At 36.6% G+C, this 23,208-nt stretch overlaps 2 protein-coding genes and 1 non-coding gene across 5 annotated transcripts; all 3 read left to right on the top strand.

The window, feature by feature from the left end:
- The first annotated feature begins 115 nt into the window (after nucleotides 1–115).
- LOC119986357 lies at nucleotides 116–220 on the top strand. Its single transcript, XR_005465245.1, has one exon. It is a non-coding gene; the product is annotated as a small nucleolar RNA R71 (small nucleolar RNA).
- A 2,019-nt stretch (nucleotides 221–2,239) lies between these two features.
- LOC119985141 (structural maintenance of chromosomes flexible hinge domain-containing protein GMI1-like) lies at nucleotides 2,240–15,641 on the top strand. Of its 3 annotated transcripts, none has more exons than XM_038829332.1 (31): nucleotides 2,240–2,269; nucleotides 2,363–2,468; nucleotides 2,584–2,652; nucleotides 3,943–4,029; nucleotides 4,522–4,572; nucleotides 4,811–4,928; nucleotides 5,072–5,127; nucleotides 5,211–5,339; nucleotides 6,014–6,104; nucleotides 6,227–6,261; nucleotides 7,036–7,087; nucleotides 7,195–7,377; nucleotides 7,676–7,834; nucleotides 7,994–8,015; nucleotides 8,100–8,214; nucleotides 8,308–8,427; nucleotides 8,625–8,960; nucleotides 9,074–9,183; nucleotides 9,437–9,614; nucleotides 9,969–10,077; nucleotides 10,195–10,289; nucleotides 10,578–10,676; nucleotides 12,035–12,101; nucleotides 12,360–12,445; nucleotides 12,530–12,811; nucleotides 12,899–13,033; nucleotides 13,285–13,396; nucleotides 14,049–14,289; nucleotides 14,382–14,573; nucleotides 14,732–15,052; nucleotides 15,183–15,641. In XM_038829332.1, the coding sequence occupies exons 1-31, from the start codon at nucleotides 2,256–2,258 to the stop codon at nucleotides 15,472–15,474; spliced, it is 4,062 nt and encodes a 1,353-aa protein (XP_038685260.1). In that variant the 5' UTR covers nucleotides 2,240–2,255; the 3' UTR covers nucleotides 15,475–15,641. The 3 variants fall into 3 exon arrangements, with proteins under 3 accessions (XP_038685260.1, XP_038685259.1, XP_038685261.1); XM_038829331.1 differs by having other exon boundaries at nucleotides 7,036–7,111; XM_038829333.1 differs by lacking the exon at nucleotides 7,195–7,377 and having other exon boundaries at nucleotides 7,036–7,111.
- Nucleotides 15,642–17,142: 1,501 nt separating this feature from the next.
- Nucleotides 17,143–23,035, top strand: LOC119986130 (CLP protease regulatory subunit CLPX1, mitochondrial-like). Its single transcript, XM_038830679.1, has 15 exons — nucleotides 17,143–17,884; nucleotides 18,413–18,471; nucleotides 18,969–19,069; nucleotides 19,215–19,294; nucleotides 19,463–19,513; nucleotides 19,797–19,871; nucleotides 19,956–20,033; nucleotides 20,320–20,376; nucleotides 20,876–20,946; nucleotides 21,037–21,136; nucleotides 21,252–21,356; nucleotides 21,713–21,775; nucleotides 21,912–22,034; nucleotides 22,263–22,415; nucleotides 22,501–23,035. Exons 1-15 carry the CDS (start codon nucleotides 17,402–17,404, stop codon nucleotides 22,570–22,572), a joined length of 1,671 nt encoding a protein of 556 aa, XP_038686607.1. The 5' UTR covers nucleotides 17,143–17,401; the 3' UTR covers nucleotides 22,573–23,035.
- The last annotated feature ends 173 nt before the right edge of the window (nucleotides 23,036–23,208 follow it).

Below are 23,208 nucleotides of genomic sequence, written 5' to 3'. Positions count from 1 at the left end.
TCGAGCATCCTCTTGAGACTTAGTCATAAATGAACCACCCGCAGCTGCATCTAACATTTGCCTCGTGGACATACTCAATCCGGAATAAAAAGCTTGATAAACAATCCACTCCGCAAGTCCGTGATTGGGACAACTCCTCAAGATAGCTTTGAACCTCTCCCAAGCTTCATGGAAAGATTCAAGATCAAATTGGGAGAAAGTCATGATATCATTCCGGATTTGAACCGCTTTCGCCGGAGGGAAAAATTTAGATAGAAATTGCTCTGAAAGCTCATCCCATGTAATGATGGAATTGGGAGGAAGTGACATCAACCATGCCTTAGCTTTATCCCTCAAAGAGAATGGAAATAACCTCAAGAGAATAGCATCCTTAGAAGCTCCGTGAATCCCAAAAGTAGTGCACACATGCAAGAAAGAGCGAAGATGGACATTGGGCTCTTCATGAGGAAGACCATAGAAAACCACTGAGTTAGCGATAATGTTGATGATAGCCGGCTTGATCTCAAAATTAGTAGCATTGATAGGAGGATAGCGGATGCTTGAAGGGTTTGTATCCCAAGTAGGCTTAGCACAATCCTCAAGAGATCGAGGATCAAATTGCCTAGGAGGGTTTTCAACCGCTTCATCACCATTTCTTCCATTAGCACCTCCACCATTACCATTACCATCATTCACAATTAAAGCTCCACCAAGATCACCAACATTCCCCCTTTCTTGATTGTCTCTCATGCCTTCCATTTGATTATTAGTAAGCTCCCGTCTAAGATTGTGAAGAGTCCTTTCAATCTCCAAATCAATACCAATTAATTCCGGATTAATAGAACGTCTTCCCAAGCTCATACAAGAGAAAGAATTTCTACAGAAAAATAAAAACCAATTAACACAATTGAAAACCTAATTTGACACAAAAAACAATTGCCTCAATCCCCGGCAACGGCGCCAAAAACTTGATATGGATTTAATTGCAAGCGCACAAATCGCACAAGTAATATAAAGATGAGTAAATTATCGTTTCCACTAGGGATGTGTTGGCAAAAGAAATCAATGTCAAACAAGCTACAATTATGTAAATTGGAGAAAATGATTAGCGATTGGTTTTTTGATTTTTACTAAACTAATTAAAAAGAACAAAAACAAATCAAACACAAATATGAAATGAAGGATGGAAAGCACTAGGGTACTTAACTTCACCTCACCTATCCAATTCAATTCCCTTGATTCCTTAATCCCTAATTCATCTCTCAATAATGACAATCAATTTCTCAACCTATTCAATGTTCTATTCCTAGATACATCAAATGTATTTTCAATATAAATCCCTGTTATTCCTAACAATTGGATTAATATATCAAAAACTCATTACGAACTATGGAAATCATTTAGCAATTGCATAAGTCACAAACCTATATTCCTATGGTTCATGCACCCTATGTCATCTATGGCTTGAGGCAAACCCTAGATATCTCCTTCCGGTCTCAATCTAGGCAGCAAATCAATTGAATGATGGCCAAACACTCAAAAGCATTAATCACACCCATAGACAATCAAGAGAGAAAGAGAAATCAAGAAATAAGGAAATCAAGTTTATTGAATCTTCAAGGTTTGGTTACATTAAGACCCTAGTAGGAAATCTAGCCACTCATGGAAGCAGAATACATCATTAAACAAAGGAAATCAACCATAGAAACTAGGATAGAAAAGGAGAGAGGAAACCCCCTTGTAGATCCTCTTCTTCTCCAAGCTCCAAGGTGACCTCCAAGCTCTCCCATGGAGGCAGCACGAAATCCAGCTCCCCAGCCTCCCAACTCCCCTCCAAAACCCTATCTTATGCCCTTTTATACTTCTCCAAACTCTTATGTCGTTTCCAAAACAAGTTGGGGTCGTTTTGGCTTAGAAACACGTGAATTCGGGTCTTTTCCGCGAAACTGCGCAGTGCTGTGAATAGTACTCCGATCGATCGGGAATAGTCCGATCGATCGGAAATACAATCTGTCTCGATGATATTTTTAGGTGTTTTGGCAGGTCCGATCGATCGGAAATTATGGCCGATCGATCGGAAATTAGTCCTGGGCTCCAAGTCTTCATTTTGCACTCTTTTCCTCCCTTTCTTGCCTTGACACCTACAATATGCAAATATAGCTTTCTTAGGCAATATTAACTCTTAATCAACTCAAAATGCAATGAACTTATGTGTAAAGGATGCACAAATGTATGTATATATTTGACACATCAGATACGGAGGGCCTATTGCCTCTATGCATTTAGGGAGGTAAGGCCTTATTCCCACAGATAAATGAGCCCACGTTGCATGATTGATGCCTCTATTAATATCAGGTCTTACAATTTTACTGCATCTTTGTAGGCGTGCTCGAGTTTCATCCAAGACTAAAGACTCCAAGAAAGTTTTTACACTGTATCTTGAGAGAGAGGCTTTGCTAAACAACCGTAGTTACGAATTAACTTGGAGGGTAATACGTGATCTCTTTTATTTTCCTTTAGCAATGATCTTATTTCCTTTTCACTCTATTTCCAGCAGTGGTAACATTAATTTCTGGCATAAATCTATCTTGTCTTCTGTTTTAGACTGATGGCGGCATCAGGATTGCCAAACAAGATGAAATTGGGAAGTCACCTCATGGAAGCTTTACGAAGGTGTAATTTGTTCATCCTTTATATCAGTGATATTTTGATCCTCCTTAAAGCTTAAAACATCATATGAAGGTCTTGTACCAGGACAAGAAAGAGGTTATCAAGCAAATTAGAAACCAAAGAAACTTGAAGAGCTAGAAATAAAGCAACTACAACTACCAGCCTAATTTGCAATATTTGGGAATCTTGTGAAAAAATATTTATTCACTCGTTTTTGTTTTTTCGGCACTCGATCTTTTATAAGGTAACAATCTCCAGTAATCATTTTGTTATGTCCTTTTCGTCCTCCCTAATCTTTTGTTAAAATCTTCTAATCAAATTTCCTCAACTTTGTTGTGCTGAAAAAAAAAACTTTACTTTGGGTGCCTTTTTTTTTTACCAATTTGGATGATTTCCTTTATATTTTCTTCATTCTGACCTACTATTTGTTTAATCCTAGGATCAGTGTTTATCAGCATCATCTTATCATTTATTCCAAACGTTTGGGTCGGTTGCATGAGTAAATGAGAAAATCAACGGGATGAGTGACTACATTACAAAAGACTTGAAAAATGTTGGGTGAAGAGTCAGAATTATATTAAATGTTTTATTTATCAAGTACTCTTGATTGAAGATGTTATTTTCGTTATTGACATCTAACTGTTAAAGTAATTTACTTTTTATTTTATTTTATTGAACTCGTATACTAGCTCAATTCAAATAAGGTTTTATTTTGACGTTAGAAAACTATGTAAATGTATTGGTAATATTTTTCTCCATGTTTCTTCTTTTCTTTTTTGACATCAGACGTCACCATGAAAATTTGTAGTTTAGACCTTTGTTTTTTTTAGCTTTGGGTTTTACTATTTTATTAAATTTTTTTTTGAATAACTAACCAATAACTCATGTATTAATGGAAAAATGTACGTGAAGAACATCTTATATGTTGAGTATCAAAAATTGTATTTCAATTATATTAAGATCCTTACTATTTCCATAAATTAAATTTGCTATATATATATATAACAACACTAATGCACAAGGCTCTCACATTGAGCGGAGTAGGGGACGTGCAAGACATAATATGTGGAGAGCATGTTTCCATGGATATTGTAGTTTGTCTATTTTCTAATTTATTGAATGACACATGTGAATCATATAATACTCAAAAGGCACTTGTCAATGTTTTACACACTCAAAAAATACACTTATCAAAATAACGGAAATTGTTTCTAAAAGTCTGCCTTTTAGAGAGAAGAAGATACATAACTATTAACTGCTTTAATTTATTTTATTTTTGAATATATGTTGTAGGTAGATATCGTGGAGCTTAAGATGAAAGTCTTGGACATGTTCAAACTCCAATGCAAGCTGAAGGATATTTATTTTCCATATATTCAGGTGTATTCTATGGTTTATAAAATTTGTTATTCTTTACTGAATTTTACTTGTCATGGCTACCTGTGCTTGCTCTATTATGTAGAAAATATTACAACTCTTAGCAATTGTGTTGCTGATTTGCTGACATCTTAATAAGAGCTGATATATCTTTAGAAGAATTGGTGATTGTACCCATGTTCAGGGAAGTTGGAATTTGATGGGAGTTTGGTCATTGTCATGATGGACATTTTTGTAATGCTTTCTGTCTTCCAGACCACCTGTTGGTTAATCTGGAAGTAACGGGAACTCTAGAATTTTCATGGACAAAGAGTCTTCCATTTTGGTTTTCAAGGATAGGTGGCTTTCCATTGTCAAGCACCGGTTGAATAAAATCTGTTCCAACTTTTTTAATTGTCTTAAATTCTTATTGGCTAACCCAGTAACCCCTCCCTCCTCCGGGGGTGGAAAAAAGAGAGAGTATCTTATATCATGCTTTGTATTATTGATGTACAGTGTGATGAAGTTTCCAACACAGGGAAGACCAGTAGACCTATTGAGTTTCAGGTTTGCAATTTACTGCTGTTGATTTGTACAATTTAATTCATTTATGTTCAAAACTTTGAATAAAAATAAAATGATAACAAGATCTGAAAAGAATAATGATTCACATTGACACATTCTAATTTATATGTTCAAGTTTCAATTTCCTGTAATTTATCAGGGGTTATTTCCCTTTCCCTAGTGTGCCTGAAACTTTTATGACAGTCACCAAGACTAGAGAAGTAATCTTGTGCCTTTTCAGGTCAATGGTGTTGATTTAGCAGAAATTGAAGGTGGGGAGGTTGCCATCACCAACTTGCATTCCTGCAATGGTCCAGAGTTTATATTTCAGCTTCATTTGTCCTTCACACAAGAAAATGGTATGGCAAGAAGTCTGGGCAAACGAGATGATTTTTTTCCGTGTCTTTTTGATTTTTTTTGGTAATATTGGCAGTGGATATGAGTCCACAACAAACGATAATTTATTTGGTTTCTAAGAATTGTATATATATTTATGGTTCAGGGGCTTCTCTAGAAGCTAATGCACGCCTCCGATGTGTTTATTTTCCTATTGTTGAGGTATGAGGATAGCATACTGTAACTCAAACTTTTCTCTTATTTTCTATTTGATAGTGTTGTTTAAGATTGTCCTTCTACTGCAGGGAAAAGAGAACATTGAGAGAATCTTGGAGAAGTTGGAAGCTGAAGGATCTGGGACTACAGAAAGATGTGAAAGCTTTAGTCGTGTCTCTATCCGTCGGCTTGGTCGTCTACTTCTAGATGCTCGCTGGGTAATTTTGTATCTTGTTCCATAAAGGAACCACTTTTATTATAAGATAAAATTTCTAGTCTCATTTATTATAGTCAATTCTGTGATTAAGTATCATATTAACTCGAACAAGCTGCCATCTCTAGTTCACAATCATATCATCCTTGTTTGATGATATAACTTTGTCCACCATTATGGCACCATATATGTGCTGCTGTTTGCCACTCGCCCTCCCCATCCAGTAGTTACTACTTTGTCTTCTTTTGTTAGGGAACTTCTGTTGTAGTTCTATGTTTACCCGCTAATATTATAAATGCATAGAAAAGGGTGGTCTTTCTTGCCTCAAGATCTACTTCGTGGTATTAACTTAAGTTGGAGTTAGATGGCTTGATTCAAACTTGATCTTATTTTTCAGCCTTGGGTTTTCATCTAGTCTAACATGACTTTCATACAATAGATTTCAGACAGGTTTAGCAACTGAAAAATGGAGAAAAAGTTGCCTTGAATGTAGTCTTAGACAAAAACCGTTTTTAGATAGTTTCATGCGTTGTGAAGTTTGGAAGCATTCTAGTGCTTTTAGTTTGTTTATAAACAGAGTTTTATTTGTACTTTTAAATTCCTCCAGACCTTAAATCATTATTGCTGCTTGAGTGGGGGCCAATAAGTCTAATTACTGTCATTTCTGCTTCACCACAGGCATCGCTTCCTTTTATGGAATGTAGGCAAAAAAAAGGAGATAGGGCTCAGTTGCTGAAGCGATGTTGCTCAAGAGTTAAATGTTTCATTGGTAAGCTAATTGCATAGAGAACTATATGTCAAACCTGTTTTCTTTTCTGGTGGCTTAGGCATGTGGGAAGTGAGGGTTGATGGTGGTGAGATATTGTTGAGCTCTGATCTTTTGGTTTGCAGAAACTGATGCTGGTTTCAATCCTACGCCTTCTAAGGTAAGGAAATTTCTTAGCTATGATGGGTAAAAGCATACAATTAAAAAAAATTATCCGGAGCTTGGTACTTTTAACATATGCTTAGAAAGTAGTTGGTTCTACTCTATTTAAGTACTCTCGTGTCCAGATTTTACTTTGGGTGATTCACTTGCTCAAATGTCGCCTTTTGTATTGCTGGAAGAATTATGAGAATCTTTCAAATGAGATACTCCGAAACAACATTCTCGTAGCTTGAGTCAAAACTTTCATCTTTAGAAACTATTTCCACGATTACCTTGGAAAAAGTTGGCTTGTCCCCTTTGCGGTATTTTCCAGATTATTTATCAATTTTTGTGTGCAAGCACAATGTTTGTAGACCCATGGGGCAGAGACAAATTGGTAGGAGGTTGCAAAGAGTCTACATGGGAAGTGGTGCTTGGAAATACAAAAAATGATATATACAGAATTTTCTTGGGTTTTTTACGTGACCAGAGGGCATATGTTTTATTTTTTACATATTCAAAGGCTTACATCCTCAAAGTTAGGCAGGCCAACCTAACGGCACATAACACAGCATTATCAGCAGAAGGTTGCAAATACTCTGGTTTTCTTCCTTTGCATTGGTCTGATAGTCTATGCAGGTGGCTGGGATCAGAGGTTCCTGTATGGAAGTGCCTATGCTGCTAGTCACCTTATCTCCTCGTATTTCTTCTATGTTGTGATTAGTGCCTGGGTTGATCTAGAGAAATTAATATATAAGCCCGATGATGATAAGAAATTGATTGACTTTCACAGACTGACTTAGCGCATCACAATCCTTTTACAATCACACTGAAGAATTTTGGCAGTAAGTCTCTTGAGAAACAAAAAGGTGATGCTTCAATGTCAATTATAAGTATGTAACTCTTTATTGTTCATTTATGTTTTTTTGATTTAAAAGTTTTATGAATGTAGATGTCACTCTTAAAATTTATCGAGGTGGGAAAATGGTAACACCTTCGAATCTGGAAAGGGAGTATCAAGATTGGATCCTTCAGATGCATGAGTGTTATGATCAGGAAATTGACTCAGGAGAGGATCAGCCAGTTCTTGTAATTGGTCCTGCCAATAAAAAGTCATTTGGCATTTCTTCTGATGGTAGGTATTAACTGATATACATGTTCGGTTTGGACCTTCGTCCCAAATTCTTAAGTCGATGGAGTCATTCTTCATTATTTACATTAAACCTTACAAATAGTTTTCATTAAGAAATTTTGGATTCTACATCAAACAACTGTAACAATTTTCAGTTACATTCATTCTGTGACTTACAAAAATTGCTCAATCAACTTCTTGTTTACGAAATTTTCATTTTCATTTAGCTTTCTCCATTATTGTCACCTGTTGCTGAGTTTCTCATCTAATTGTTTGATCCCCTGCCTTTTGCATCTTTCAGTTGTAAGGGTGCACAGGATATTGAAGAGGAAGGGGATATTTTGGAAACATGGCCAAAAAATAAAAGTTCTAAAGGGTGCATGTGCTGGATTCCACAGGAACAATTTCTATGCCATATTAGAATATTTCTTGATTGAAGGATTTCAAGGCGAAGCTGGTGGTATGTCACACTTCTTGCAACATGAAAGGAATGGAGTGTAACTGTTGCTCTCATACTGTATCAGATCAATATTAAAGTAGCATCTAATCATAACATTTCCTGATACTATTTAGGATTTGAAAAGCTGACTGCTTTTCTTTCTTGGTCTTATTTTAATAGGGGAAGGTCGAGTTATATGCAGGTACGTTCGAATAGTTGTAATTGGCAAATTTGATTTCTCAAATTGTTTCTCGTGACATTCTTGATTTGTTATGATGTTGGAAAGACAAATGGGTATCCCGGATGAGGAGGGCTGCATCCTTGATGTCAATAATGAGAATGCCAGTTTAGATATTCGTCGCTCTTTGTCCTTACCCATAAGTGTTATTGATTCTGGAAAGGTTTGGGATTTGTCTCTTGTATTTATTTTCAATTTCTGGCCAGCAATTCCATGTAATTGAATGATTCACCGATTCATAAGTTGTTCATATCAGTGTGTTGTTATTGATGCTGTGGAATGGAATACCCAACTTGAGAAGGAACATCTAAAATCTCCTTCCACTATTGAACTGCTGTGTGCACACCGTTGTCGAGTTTTGAAGGTCAATGGGGAGGTAATTTTCACCTTTTCTGTACCCTTTTGGTGTACTTTTCATTATTCTGGAATAGAGTTGACAGTGGTGCCCCTTGGGCCTCGTCTCTTTTTTCTTTGCCAAAGAAGATGAGAATGTAAACACATCCAGAAGGTTATGCTAGTATTTTGGCTCAATAGTCTTTGTGTGAGGCTGACATTGTTTCTAGAATACTTTAGGCATTACCAGTAGACCTTGAAGTTCCTGCTGGACAAGATCCTCCGAGGGAAATTGTGGCAGTTGTTCGTCCTGCTAGTTATGTTGTTTCAAAATCAGATGTTTTGAAAGGCTTGGATCAAAAGTATATCGTGAAGAGTAATTTGGAGATGATTATGGAAGTTAAATTCAGAGGTGAAGGAGAAGGTGAAGATCGTGAAGATGTTGGTCACATATATTTAGTTCGTGTGAAACCCTTATGTCGTAATGGTATTGACGGATTCTATATTTTTCCACTGAGAAACAAGTTGCCCAAACTATTTCAACAAGCTGGTCTTTATGTATTTTCTTTCTCCATTGTAAGTAGTAGAATGTAATTTTTTACTTAGCTTGTGCCATACCTCATATTCTATTCTATTTTATATTTTTCTATACCGTTTTTAAACTGAAATGATAAAGTTATGCTCACCAGGATGGGTCAAGTTGTCAGAATTTTGTGAAAACGGTGCTGGTTAAGGCCTCTTCTAAGGTTGGTGGGTGGAAACTTTTGAGTGAGGAACATAGTTTAGAATATAGTGTGAGGTACGAATGCTTCTACTGTAAGGCTTTACAAATTTGTATTCTAGGAATTCCTTCTGAAACCATTATGCCACAACTACTTGATAAAAGTTTAACTAATTCAATTTTGATGTACATTTCATTGGGACTTGCAAAATTGCGCTTAGAAGTTTGTATATGTTCGATGTATCCACTGTTAGGTATCTGTAATTGCTAAACAAGCTAAGTTATAATTACTGTTTCTAACATTTTCTCTTTAAATGATGATATGTGATAGCCTGGGATCATATATTCCACCTTTGTCTATTTCTTGTTATGACACCTATGGAAATCGAATGCCATTTACTTCTGTTCCAAAATTGATGGTGAAACTTGATACAAATGAGGGTGTGCTTGTCAATGTAAACAAGATGAAGGCAGCTCTTTCTTCTGACAAATTGGTTTTGGAAGTTAAGGTATAACAATCAACCTCCATAATTGCACCTTTTGGTATGACACCTTGTTCATATATGTATGTATAATATAATATATATATATATATATATATATATATTTATATAGAATTCTTCTATGGGCACCTAATTTGAGCACTCAAAATACGCACCACTTTTTAAGGGTGTGGATGAGTGAATGACGAGTGGGATCCACTGCTTTGGGTCCCACATGTTTCAAATCAATGGTGAAAACGTAGGTGCGCAAATTAGGTGCGCATAGGAGTATTCCTCTCTATATATATACACATATATATAAACATATTCCTTTTGCATGCTCTACCTGAGTTGATTGAGTGAGTGAATATGTTCTTCCAGGAGTTACTAATTGAGACCAATGAGTTGGATAAAATTAGACCAAGTTATAGAGCCACTTTGGTGATATCTCCTCAAGATGAGTTGGTTTCTGTTTGCATTCCATGTGAAGGTATGGTGGTCCCTAGTAGCAGTTCTCCATGCAAAGCATAGACTAGAACTCAAATGTGATTTGTTTGTTGATGTCTTGATGTTATTCTTCATACAATTTCTGGTTTCATTTTCTCAGTTGCTCCTGGATTTCTTCAGCGTGTCATAGCCCAAGCATCAACACCAGGAAATTGCTTGGTTCCAGGTTTCTTGTTTAAGAAATTCATCTTAGAGGTATCTTTGACACCATCAGTATATCATTTCCAGATTTTTATGGTATATTATCTGCCAAGTGAAGTACTTTTTTGAAGTTGTCACTTTTACGACATGCTTAATTTATAGGAAGAGAGTTATATTACTGTTGCGCCTTTATCACATCTTCTGTATGGTGAAACTTACTATGAAAAGTATAGTTTGTTGCTAAAGTGGGGGTAGCTTATGATGGATCAGTTTAAACTTCTTTACAAAATGGCAATATTTGCCTTATTTTAACATGTTTATTTTATGACCTTTGTTTTTCAGATGTTTGATGCTTATGGTAACCATGTTAGAGAAGGCTTCAAAGTTGAGTTGAATGCAAATGGATTTCAATTCAAAGATTGCTTAGGTCTAAAGAGGAAGGTGAGTTATTTCATATGAATTCTTTGCCTTGATGTTCGCATATTGTGGTAGTTCAGGAAAGCAATATGAATTTTTTTTTGCCCAAAACCAGTGGCAGCATAGATCTGTAAATAGATAATATATGTTAACGTTCTTTAAAGTAAAACGATGATTGTGTTGGTGATGTTGCGCTTCTTGTGGAAGCCATCCGGCAGTGATTATGCTTATACAGATGATATTTCCAATTATTTGAAATTGCAATCATTGATGAACTTCTTTCTTAAAATCACTGAAATGCTGTCAGTTCTTTTGAAAAAGGAAAGAGTGATGAAATGCTATTTACAGCACAGATATGCCCTACTAGGAAATGATCTTTTGCTTTGCGAGAGTGCAGCTTAACTTGAAAATTGTAATGGTGGTGCAGTTGTAGTTTGGTTTACCATCTGTCTTTTCCCAAAACAATCTCAACGTAATAATTGACATATAGTTTTTTTTTTGAATGGAATAATTGAGATATAATGTTATTCTTTAAAAGGGTTCATTCTTGAAAAATGAAAATCTTGAGATGCTGATGAAGTGAGCATATTGCTGTGGCTCGAAGAATGAACTCTCTGATATTTGGCACCTCTGTCTCTTAGTTTGGAGGACCCACATTGCATATTTGACATGATTTTCACATACAATCATAATGTCCAAGTTTTTAAAAATGAATTATTGGACTTGCCTCCCGCGTCCCGCCTTTCAGGTTTCTGGAGCTATTGTTGAAGTTTACAACAAGTGTAAATGAACTAATAATTTATTTATAGTGTTTTAGAAAAATTTGTCCCCTAAGAACATAACTTTGGTTGCTTCTATTACTTTCAATGGACTTTTACCGTTTGGAGTTATCACTGCTTAGTTTGGTCTCAATGATGGAGGTGGAAGGGAAGGAAGAAGGGAGAAGGTTTGTTGTTATATTGTGTTAATATTTTCTCTCATTTGGAGAATAACAGATACCGAGGACTAGAGCAATATCCCTGCATGTCTTTTTTGCCTCCACATATTTCTACCATCAGTTAGGCCTTTTCTCTATTCCTTCCTCCTATTAGTCCTTTTTGGCATTCCTACCTAAAAAGGGTTAAAGTAATGCTATTATGTGATTAAGCGCTCTCAACACCAGACACTGTGATATGAACATGCTGACGAACCTAATTCGGCTATGAATGGGATCAATAATGCATACAAAGTGGTCGTCTCTTTCCCAGTGTGCAAAGTTCTGAGAACTATGCTGATAAATTTTTTCTCGCATATCCTTTGGATAATGTTTTTAGCTATTCTTTCAGAATTAGAGATCGGAAATTCGTGGGAATTACATATCTGCTGAATTGAATTCGTTGTAGGTGGACAATAAAGGTTGCATTGACCTTAGTGGAATTTTGGAACTAACGACAGGTTATGGAAAAATTGGTATGTTTCCAAATTCTGTTGGGCTTCTTTTTCTGAGTGTATTTATTCAATTTCTTTTATGGATGACCCATTAAATTTGAAGAATTCCTTGAAAGGAAAAATAGGTTCACTTGAATTTTAGTATGAATATGCTTGGCTGCATATATATGTCAGTGTCACAGTTGGTTATACAACAACTATTACAAATTATTTATGTCCATAAACCAACTGAATATTTGGAGCTCCTGTTACCTATGATCTGATTTACATGTCCTTCAGCTTCTATTTCTGTATTATTCAAAGAGGAAGTTATTTTTGAGCAAGAATTTCAAACTGAGAAGCGGGAATTGAGAATCGCATCTGAGGTCAGTCAGGCTTTGCCTCTGTTATTGGTTCTAATTGTTATTTTCATTATGCATGCTAATTTGATTAAGTTCACATGATTTCAGATGCCCGAGTTTTGTATTGCTGGTTCACAACTTGATAATATAATTTTTGAAATTGTGAACTCTGAGGGCCATGTTGACAAGACTATTCACGACGATGAAAGACTTGGCCATTTCCATACGCTTAAGATCAAGTCAGACTCATTTAATGCTGAAGATTCTCTTCGATATACTTTCAAGCATGGACGCTGCACTGTTCCCTCTATTTTCCTCCCAAAAAATGAAGGCAGCTTTTGCTTGGTAGCTGCCCATCCGAGGCACCAGGAGCTACAATTGAGTGTCAAGGTCGCAATAACTTTGCAGTTATTATTTTTTAAATGCCTGTCTTCACTTGTTAATACTTAATTGTTTCTTTCTTTTTCCCTCTTGCAGATTCCTATTTTGAGAGGCCCAAAAGTGGAGTATGAAAATTCGAAGTCGCCAGTATCAGAGGCAAAGTCTTTGGCCATCCAAGATTCTCTTGATCATGCAGGAAACCTTACACCATCCATTGTGAGAACTCCAAAGGTACAAAAAATTCAGCATGCAACACTCTGCTTACGAGTTCAGTTTAAAGTTTTCCTATCAACCGTGAACTTTTTTGCTTTGTTTAGACACACGTGCTATGTCTTCTTTTTATTGATTTGCGCCCATGTCCAGTATTTCATTCACTTAACGACCTTTTATCTGAAGCTTTCAGTTTTGTTTCACTTTTTTAAAATTTTGTTCATTGTTAGTCTGCTGGATCCTGTTGTTGATTGCTTGTATTAATGTTGCAGGGATTTGATGATATTTACAGATATGGTTTACAAATTGCGGACTGCGAAAAGGAACTGTCAAATCTCAATAATCAGAGGGCTGAACTTGACCAAATCATCTCTTTCTTTCGAGGTTGTAAATTACTAAATGGCTAAACGCATATTCTACATCATGTTCTCAAACTCGCATCCCCTGAAAAGCAACATATGAGCCTTTATACCACGGAAGGAAATCAAATTGATTCAGTTATCAAGTTTTGTGTTCAAGTAAATGCAATTGGTTCAAAAATTTTGTTCATTTCACGTTACTTTTTACTATCATGGAGTCGCCTTAATTCTCTGTTACTTGATAGATGAGAAATAATGATGATGCCATGATTGAAGCAAGTGGATCAATGATATATTAAGCATTTTGATTTCCAAGAAGCTTACTCAGTATAGATGGTCAAAAAGGCTCCAACTTTATCAACTCTTGGCTTGCAGATTTCTTGATATGCTGTTGCATTCTTGTATGTTAAATGTCGAGCCAGTTGTCAAATTATGTGCTTAGGCGGTAGGCCAAATGCATTTGTTTTTCTTTGAACATTCATTACGTGGTTGATGGCTGTGGATGATAAGTTTTTCTTAATAAGCAGTGCAATGCTTTGGAGATACACCACCTAATCTAAAACTTAATTATTTAATATTTTGCAAAATTCTTATCCATTACTAGGGTAGAAATATTTTCTCAGTAGTGATCTAAACAGATGCAGCAGTTAGTTCATTACGTTTTGGTCAATTTGCAGGTGATCTGGAATATATGGTAACTAGTCCAGCCATGGAGCCGTATCTGGTAACTAGTCCAGCCAACCAGTCCGCCAAAGAGGATATGATAAGACAGATTGAAAGTAGGTGCCATTCTGCTGCGGCTGTTGTGTGTTCTCTTTCTAGAGAATCTTCAGTATTGGATCCACAACATCATTTCATGGGGGATATGGTTGGCCTCGTTGCATTGCTTGGGACAGTGTCCTCCGATAAGATTAGCAGGTCGTGCCTGCTATTTGCATGTTCTTGAGCTAAAAAGTTTAGTGGCAACTATTTATATTTTGTAATTGTTATTTAAACCTGTCCATGTGCAGAGTACTGGCAGAGTACTTGGGAGAATATCAAATGCTTGCTGTGGTTTGCAAAACCTATGAGAGTGCAGATGCCCTTGAGAAGTACAGGCAGAATGGAGAAGTAGATTGCAAGCTTGCTCTTCATGGCAAAGCTGCTTCACTTGGGAAAACCATTGATGGAAGATTTCTAGTTATATGTCTCGAGGATATAAGGTACATTTGCATAAGCTGGCTTACACAGCTGCAATTTCGAGATTTTATTGGTATTATTAATTTGCTTACATATCATGGTATTAATTTGATGTTCATGTCCGTTGGAAGATTAAAAATAATGCTGTCAGGATGATATAAACATCCAAGTCGTTTTGCAGGCCATACACTGGTGATTTGCAAAAGCTGGATCTGCAGAGGCGGCTTGTACTGCCAAATCCTATGTTACCGGATGGAAATATTCCGTGTGGCTTTATAGGCTATGCAGTTAATATGGTAGACCTGAATGTCCCTCATTTATGGACAATGACATCTGCAGGTCATGGTCTTCGAGAGACATTGTTCTATCATCTTTTTGGCGAGCTTCAAGTTTACGAAACAAGGGAACACATGAAAGAAGCCCGTGCTTGCATAGAGCATGGTGCTGTATCTCTTGATGGTGGCATATTGAGAGAGAAAGGATTTCTGTCTCTTGGATATGGGTATGCATAATTCTCAAAATGAGTATGATGCAGTTCTGTCAAATTGATTAAACATTCTAGTCTTTTGGAAAATGGTTTTGCTAAAACATGACCACTGAAACTGCTGAATTCTTAATTTCTTCCCATTCAGGAATCCTGGTATTTGCTTTCCAGTTGTCGCAACGGGTAATGAGGAGCATTGCCTTCCTGAAAGCGTGGTAAACATGATGAACCAAATGGAGGAAAAAAGGCAAGAGCTGAGAGAGACAATAAAATCAATCAGCATTAAAACAAGACAATATGATAAAGTCATGAAGAAGTTCAAGAAGAGATATAGGAAGCAAACTGAATTATTTGATCGTTTGCAAAGCTACCAATCCAACATGGAGAACAGATTGGAAGCAGCCTCCACTCAATACTCTGGTTTCTCCCCCCACTTCTGATTTTTTTTTTTTTTTGTGCATAATCTTTTGTCAAGTTTGTAGAAGGTCAGAATTACTGCTTATCTCCCTCCACTTGTTAAGAACTGTAAGTTAGAATCTCATTGGAGTTGGGATGGATATCATGTAAAACTGTTGATCATCTAAATTTTTAGTGGAAGTGTTGTGCGTGATTCGTGTTGATCCAGAAGGCATGCACAGAAGGGATGAACCTGATGGAAAAGTTATTTTATTCATTCAGCTTGTCATTAAATCTTCATTAGAGGAATTAAGTTTTATTGTTTGCTTCTAGCTCTCACTGTGAAACAAAACTCTGATTAGTTGTTTATGAAAGATGTTACAATGCACGGACATAAGTTTTTCCTCAATGACATAATAAGATGAGCCAAAATTAAGTGTGTGACTACAAGGTTATTGCTCCCACCATGGATCGAATTTAGAATCTTTCAAGTTCATACAGTTTCATCTCATAGAGATTCATCACTAAGCTATCACACGTGATTAATCATCTAGAAGGGATGATATGTACCATGACAAAATGACCAAAAATAAGCACCAATGTGTGTAGTTTATTTTCGTGTGTCTATAGAAAGTTAACCGGAGAGTATAGCTGTAGTATAAGAATTTCAACCACAATTTGTAAAAAAAAAATACATTTCCTGTTTTCCTTTGCTGTTCCAAAAAAAGTTGTAAACGAGGAAGAAAATTGTTGGGGCCGTGATTCATTTTTATTGTGACAAAGTGATGAGCGCTGATGAGAAGAGAAATTTTAATCACAACTGTTGGGCCTTTTGGTGTCAATTCATGTTTATGGGTTTCACGGACAGGTAGTGACAAGGATGAGCTGGCCAAAGGTGTGTGGGGTTACTGGGGGCATGAAATGTTGCTGGCATACAGGAAACTCAATTTGAGAGGAAAATGAAGGAAGAAGATAAGGAGAAGAATAAGTAAAACAGCTTTATATTTGACTTGATTCCTTTTTATCAATACTCTGCAATCCATCTTTACGCTGTTAAATGAAAACTGAAGGAGTGAAGGATGAATTTTATTATTTTTTTTCCCATAAAGAACGTCTGGAATGGATTTGAAGGGTTCTCTTTATTATTGGCTACTCCGTTTACCGTTATTTGTTGGTGTCCAGTTCGGATAATCAAATTTGTTCGATCCGTATTAAATCAAGCTCGGACATAAGTCATATGTTTGAAATCTGCGTCCAAACATAAAAATTTTATCGGGTTCAAAATCGGGTCCGGGTCTAAATACATAAATCTTGTCCAGTTTAGTTGTTCATACCTTATTCCGAATTAAGTGATTGTCCGATTTACTTGTCTAGATCTAAATCAATCCGTGTGTGATCAATTAAATACTTTTGAAATCCAATTCGGGTTAGAGTCCGGATATATAAATATTTCGTAAAAACGTGATTTTGTCCAACCCCGAATCGATTTTTTTGCCATCCCTAATTATTTATGTGGTTTTTTTCAATGAGGAGCACGTGTGTGGGGTTGCAACCCATGAGGTCCGGCCCTCTGGCCCAGCCCATCGTGCATATCGTGTCTGGCCCATTAACAAAGTTACAACCCAATGAGGTCCGGTATTTTGCCCAGCCCAGAGTTTCGCCATCACTGACGGCGTCGTTTTTGCAGTAAACAAAGCAGCGTGATTTTCATTTTCAGATTTTCTCGAAGAGGAGATGGTGTTCTTGTCTTCGTTCAATCCACTTTTTCCATACCCAAAATTTTCCTGCCATACATGATAATTACAGAATCCGACAATTACCCAACTAAATTCACATCCGGTTCCATCGAAACCCTCTCAAAGAGTTGTTGTCTTGGTCCTTCTATGAACTGCTACAGCTTATCCTCTGTAGTCTGTACTATAACGTAGCTTCATTCTTTTCCCTTAATTCCTTGGAAAATTCTCGACACTCATGGCTGCTGTTCTTAGATCTAAACCCTCCAAAGAAACGGTCTCTCAATTTAGGTACTTCGTGTTCAATCACATGCACGCGGGTCGGATGGCAGGCTCTCACTCCGTGCACCGCACCAAATGGGACGACCGCTTCACTAGTGCTCCCTACCACTTCACCTCTTTCAAGCCCGTCTCGTTACGCGGTGAACTCGTCGAAAAGGGTACACAATTCATTGAGAGCGGCAGGGTTACATTGAGCTCTTATGGGGAACCACCGGAGGTTTGGCAGCCTCCTGGGGATGTAATCTCGGTTCGTATGAGCGATTCAGGTGCTAGTCTGGTTCGTGAAAGAAGAACGAGCACCGGGTCTGGAGGAGGGTTCGGGTCGAATTCAAAGGATGAGTGTTGGGGTGGGTCAACTTTGGCGAATGGTTTTCCAACGCCAAAGGAGATTTGTAAGGGACTGGACAAGTTTGTTATTGGACAGGAGAAGGCAAAGAAGGTGAATATGGTCAATTTAGAATTGATTGGTTGGCATTTTATAATCACTTCCTATAAAATGCTAACAAGACAAATGTGTGAATGGCTTGTGAATTTTCTGAAATCGAAGGTGTCTCGTTAATGGGATTGAGTATGATGCTGTGGGGTTCATGCTAAGTAGTTTAGTTTGAAACTGAACTAGAGATAATTGGTGGGTGCCTTTGTGTTTCACAAGTTCGTGAATGCACATCTATGAGTTCAGGATTGCTGAGCGTACGTGTTTTCTTTTGCTTGAGTTGAATTTCCTACTTCTGCCTTTAATATTGGTTATGGACAGATGTGTGCGTATAAAAGAATAGATGTTGATATATATATGTTTGTGTTCCTTTGGTTAAGCGAGAATTGAGTTTTTGTCACATTTTGATGTCTGAATTTGGTTTGTATTCTGTAGGACTCAAAATGTTTTGCTATTGCATTCTCATGAGTTGTCTTTTCAGTATCGATCTCTATTGTTTTTCTTCAGTTTCCTAATGCTATGCCTTGAATTCAGGTGCTCTCTGTGGCAGTTTACAATCACTATATGAGGATATATTATGAATCAATGCAAAGGTGGTTGATCGATACCTTCAATGTGAAGATACTTTGTTTGGATTTGTCTTTCTCTTTTTTGGCCTTTTATTTTCCTCTCTCGGTATTATGTTGGCCGGCCATTGATCATCTGCTCCCAGGCAGTTATTTAATTTCTTGATATGGATAACTCATCATGTCATCTAAGACATATACAACAAGAGAATGCCTTAAAGTCAAGGAAATAGGCATTCATAGCTTATTAACCAGGTTGTTGTCATACGACAACTTATCATATGTAGATTGAATGATTGATTAATGTAATGAAATAAGCTACTACTCATAAGAACCTTGTGGGAATTATTCTCTAAGTTTGCTTTAGAGATTGTGACATAATACCAGAGAATCAGAAAACTCTATACTTGACTTTATGTGTCTTGTGTATCTATGCTATGTCTATTTGTGCCTATATCACTGCAATGTTTCTTAGGATTATCATGTAAGTTGCCTACTAATAACGTGCTTGCTGGGGAATTTAGGCCTGCTGGTGAATCAGGTAAGGAGAAAGCGGAGGCTATAGATGATGATAAAGTTGAGCTTGAGAAAAGTAACATTCTTCTGATGGGGCCAACAGGCTCAGGTAATTTTCTGTCACACTGTTATCTTCACTGTAGTTCTATAAAAGTTTAATAAGTTCTCCTTTTTTGTGTTATTTGTAATATCAGACACACCTTTAAGTGACCAGTCTCACTTGTTGATAACGATTTATGTCATTTCAAGGACAGGGAAAACATTACTCGCAAAAACCTTGGCAAGGTTCGTGAATGTACCCTTTGTTATTGCAGATGCAACTACATTGACTCAGGCAAGTTGGTATTTTTGACTTCAAATTCATGGTGAATTTTGAATAGTTGATGAATGTTTCATTTTTGTCATGCACTTCGTTTAAAGTTCAGTTGTCATTTTTGTGAGTGCAATGATGGGATTCCATAAAAAGAGGAACTTAGTAGTTGTGCCTACATGTTATTTCCAGGCAGGATATGTGGGGGAAGATGTAGAGTCCATATTGTACAAGCTACTTGTGGTAAGTTCTAACAAGCCTAACCTTTTAAATGTTATGAACTTATGATATGTTCAAAGTTGATGGCCAAAGCAGAAATTTTGTTGGTATAATTTTTTTTATTGATTCTACATTATCAAGTGAAATTTTCCTGCATAAAATCCTTGTACCTTTTGTTTCTTTTGGGGGAAAAAAAAGAAAAAAAAAAACTGATCTCTGTTGTACCATGAACATATTCATATTTTTTAGGATGCTTTTTTTTTGTGTGTGGAATAAGCGTTATTTTTGTATATTCGTATGTCTTCAGGTTGCTGACTATAATGTGGCTGCTGCCCAACAAGGCATTGTCTACATTGATGAAGTTGACAAAATTACCAAAAAGGTTCCTCTTACTTTTCCATTATCCCTACTTTTTACGTTTTTTTCACAACTAAATTAGTCTTCTACCCTACATGTTCTATTTCAGGCTGAAAGCCTTAATATTAGCAGAGATGTCTCCGGGGAGGGTGTTCAGCAGGCATTATTGAAAATGCTGGAAGGAACTGTAAGTGCTTCATTCTCATTTCCTGGAGAAATAGTTTGATTTATAGTTCATTGCCTTTCAAATAGCATTATCGAGGTGCTTTTCAAGCATCTAGTTTGACATTTTGCAAATATTTCAAGATTCATCTAGACTCCATTGATAAAAAAATTTTGGTTCATGATAATTGTTAGTGGACTAGAATCTCTTAGATTTTATCAATGCGGACTAGCATCGTCCATATTTTATTGATGCATGGAATTTTTAATTCTTCATAATCTTATCTATGATACTTTTTTTTTTGGTCTAGATTGTTAACGTTCCAGAGAAGGGAGCTCGAAAGCATCCTAGAGGTGACAATATTCAGGTATTTGTGCTTTGATTTTCTACATTTTCATACAGGTGTTGCACTATTTATTAGAGTACAAAGATGAGACACATGCGGCAGTATCGGGATTGAAAGATACTTCCATTGTGTGTCTGTAGACTCTTTACTTCATGCAGCCTGACCATAGCCAGTCATCTGACATATTACTGGTTGACTTATGATACGAATATCCCACATTGTTTAGATAGGGGACTTGTGATCTATCGATAAGGAGGGCAAATGCCTTCCTCAATCACAAGTTTTCTAGGTAGTGACCTATTGGGCTTGTTGGTTGCAACCAGCCCATGTGTGGGTAGTGGTTGGGCTTGTGGGGTTGGTTGAGGAATGTATGGGCCTACTGGGTGTGTGTATGGACGCGCACTTGGCCTGGTTTTTAACAACTTACCTTAGAATTTTGGTTTGTGAACAAAATTTCCAACTCATTGTTCATTTGGTTCAAAAATCAGTATATTGTTAATTTGCTCATGTTCTTCCCCAGATCGATACAAAAGATATTCTCTTCATTTGCGGAGGTGCTTTCATCGACTTGGATAAAACAATTTCTGAAAGGTACTTCTACTATAATAATATTCAAAATAGATATGCTTTCATCGTGGTAATTGAAATTATCAAACTAGAAGTGTTTTGTATCCATTACAGGCGTCAAGATTCTTCTATTGGGTTTGGTGCTCCAGTACGTGCAAATATGAGGGTGGGTGGCATTACCAATGCTGCTGTTACTTCATCTTTGTTGGAAACTGTAAGTTCTCGAAATCCCCAGCTTATATACCTCTTTTTTAAGAAGAACTTAGATTTCCTAATGAATACCCTATATCATCAAATGTTAAAGTGTTCCTTGGAATCATGCTTTGCAGGTTGAAAGTAGTGATATGATTTCATATGGTTTGATACCTGAATTTGTTGGAAGATTCCCCGTTCTTGTCAGCTTATCAGCTCTTACTGAGAGTCAACTTGTTCAGGTAGTCTTTGGCCAATCCAGTTTTTGCTTCTGATGAATACAAATTGATACAGCATTTTCTTCCATGTAGCCATTTATAATTATTTGACTTGTCAATTGTGATATGGAAAATTATAAATAGAGGGATGCATGCTTTTCACATTTCATGGATAAAATTTTTTGACCAGACATCAAGGAAATTTGATGATATTGATCTTCTTGGTTCTTAATGTATCGTGTTTTCTTGAAATTACATGATTAATGAAATCATTCTGCTTGATCAATCCTGAAATGGCTATCAATAGAGTCCTGCGAATGTTTCATGAATGATATAGCTTATTTAGCATTCTTTTGTGACTTATTGATATTGTTGTGCAGGTCCTGACTGAGCCTAAAAATGCCTTGGGGAAACAATACAGGAAGATGTTCCAAATGAATGGCGTAAGTTTTTATCTCATGACCCTTTTAACTTTTTTCCTACTTAATCACTTGTTTGGTCAGGATTTTAGGAAATGATATTATTTTGTCTGAAAAGATTATTATCATTTTGGAGTATTTGTTTTCATTTTTTCCACAGGTGAAGCTGGACTTTACTGAGAACGCTTTAAGATTAATTGCAAGAAAAGCAATAAGCAAAAATACGGGGGCTAGGGGTTTGCGGTGTATATTAGAAACTTTATTGATGGACGCAATGTATGAGGTATAGCTTTCTCGCTTCTTGCTTGGCCATGTTAACGCATAAAATTAATGTAATGTGCAAGTTTTTACTGTCTAATTACTAGCTTGCTAATTTGGATGATAAATAACTCAAGTTTTGAGATTCTGCTTGATAAACCAAAATGATGCTATCTATGGCTCATTCAATCTCCGGAATTTGTCACTTTTTTTTTGGATAATACAACTGCCTGTTTTTTTTTTTTTTTTGCAGATTCCTGATGTCAGAACAGGTGATGATATAATAGATGCTGTTGTTGTTGATGAAGAGGCTGTTGGATCCGAGGGACATGGTAGTGGAGCTAAAATTCTTTATGGGAAAGGGGCATTGGATCGTTATCTTTCCAAACAAAAATTAAAAGACGAGGTTTGTATGGCGACTAGTGTATTGCATGTAAAATCCTGCTTTGACATTACCATCGATAGCTAATCACCTGATCGGGTTTTTGCAGGCAACTGTAGAGAGGTCTGAGGGTGAACCTGAAGTCGAACCAGAGCTTCAAACTGTAGTAGCTAGCATGTAGCATCGCGGTTGAATTTTATCGTGTAGTCTCATCATCCTTGTACATAATAAGTTCACATTAATTTAGTAATGTGAATGTGCAATTATAGGCATTGTACAATTCCTGATATGATTAATCAAACTGGGCAGCAGCAAATCCCAGCAAGTATACGGATGTATCAATGGGCAATAGTCTACCTTTTGAGGATGAAAATTTCATCGAGCAAAATACGGTGAAGTCTGCCATGAAGGCTCTTTTGAGCTTTTCTTGCCAGTTTCTAATGCATCATCTGATGAAAACTCTTTATGTTCGATTGATCTTTTACTTGAGACTATTTTCAGTCAAAAGTTTATATTTGTATTGGGATGCATAATTATGAAGTCCAAAAGGCCAGGTAGCACTCAATCATGGTTGCACATTAGATGCTATATTTTTTATGATTACTACATTGCATTTCTTGATAGATGAGATCATGGTTTGTACATAACAGATTGTCATATATTACCAATTTACGTTTCGCTTGAGGCCACGTGTATGAAAATTTCTGTGCGTGCGGATTTGATGGTTTGAGTTTAGATTTATATTGAATATTCAAATTATAAATTGTATGGGTTATGATGTGATTTCAAATTGGGAAATCTCATCTTGTAAGTAACT

The sequence above is a fragment of the Tripterygium wilfordii genome, chromosome 19 (genome assembly GCF_013401445.1).
Source record: "Tripterygium wilfordii isolate XIE 37 chromosome 19, ASM1340144v1, whole genome shotgun sequence".
Taxonomy (NCBI): domain Eukaryota; kingdom Viridiplantae; phylum Streptophyta; class Magnoliopsida; order Celastrales; family Celastraceae; genus Tripterygium; species Tripterygium wilfordii.
Note: the sequence above shows the minus strand (reverse complement) of the source record. Positions and strands in the feature narration are given on the sequence as shown.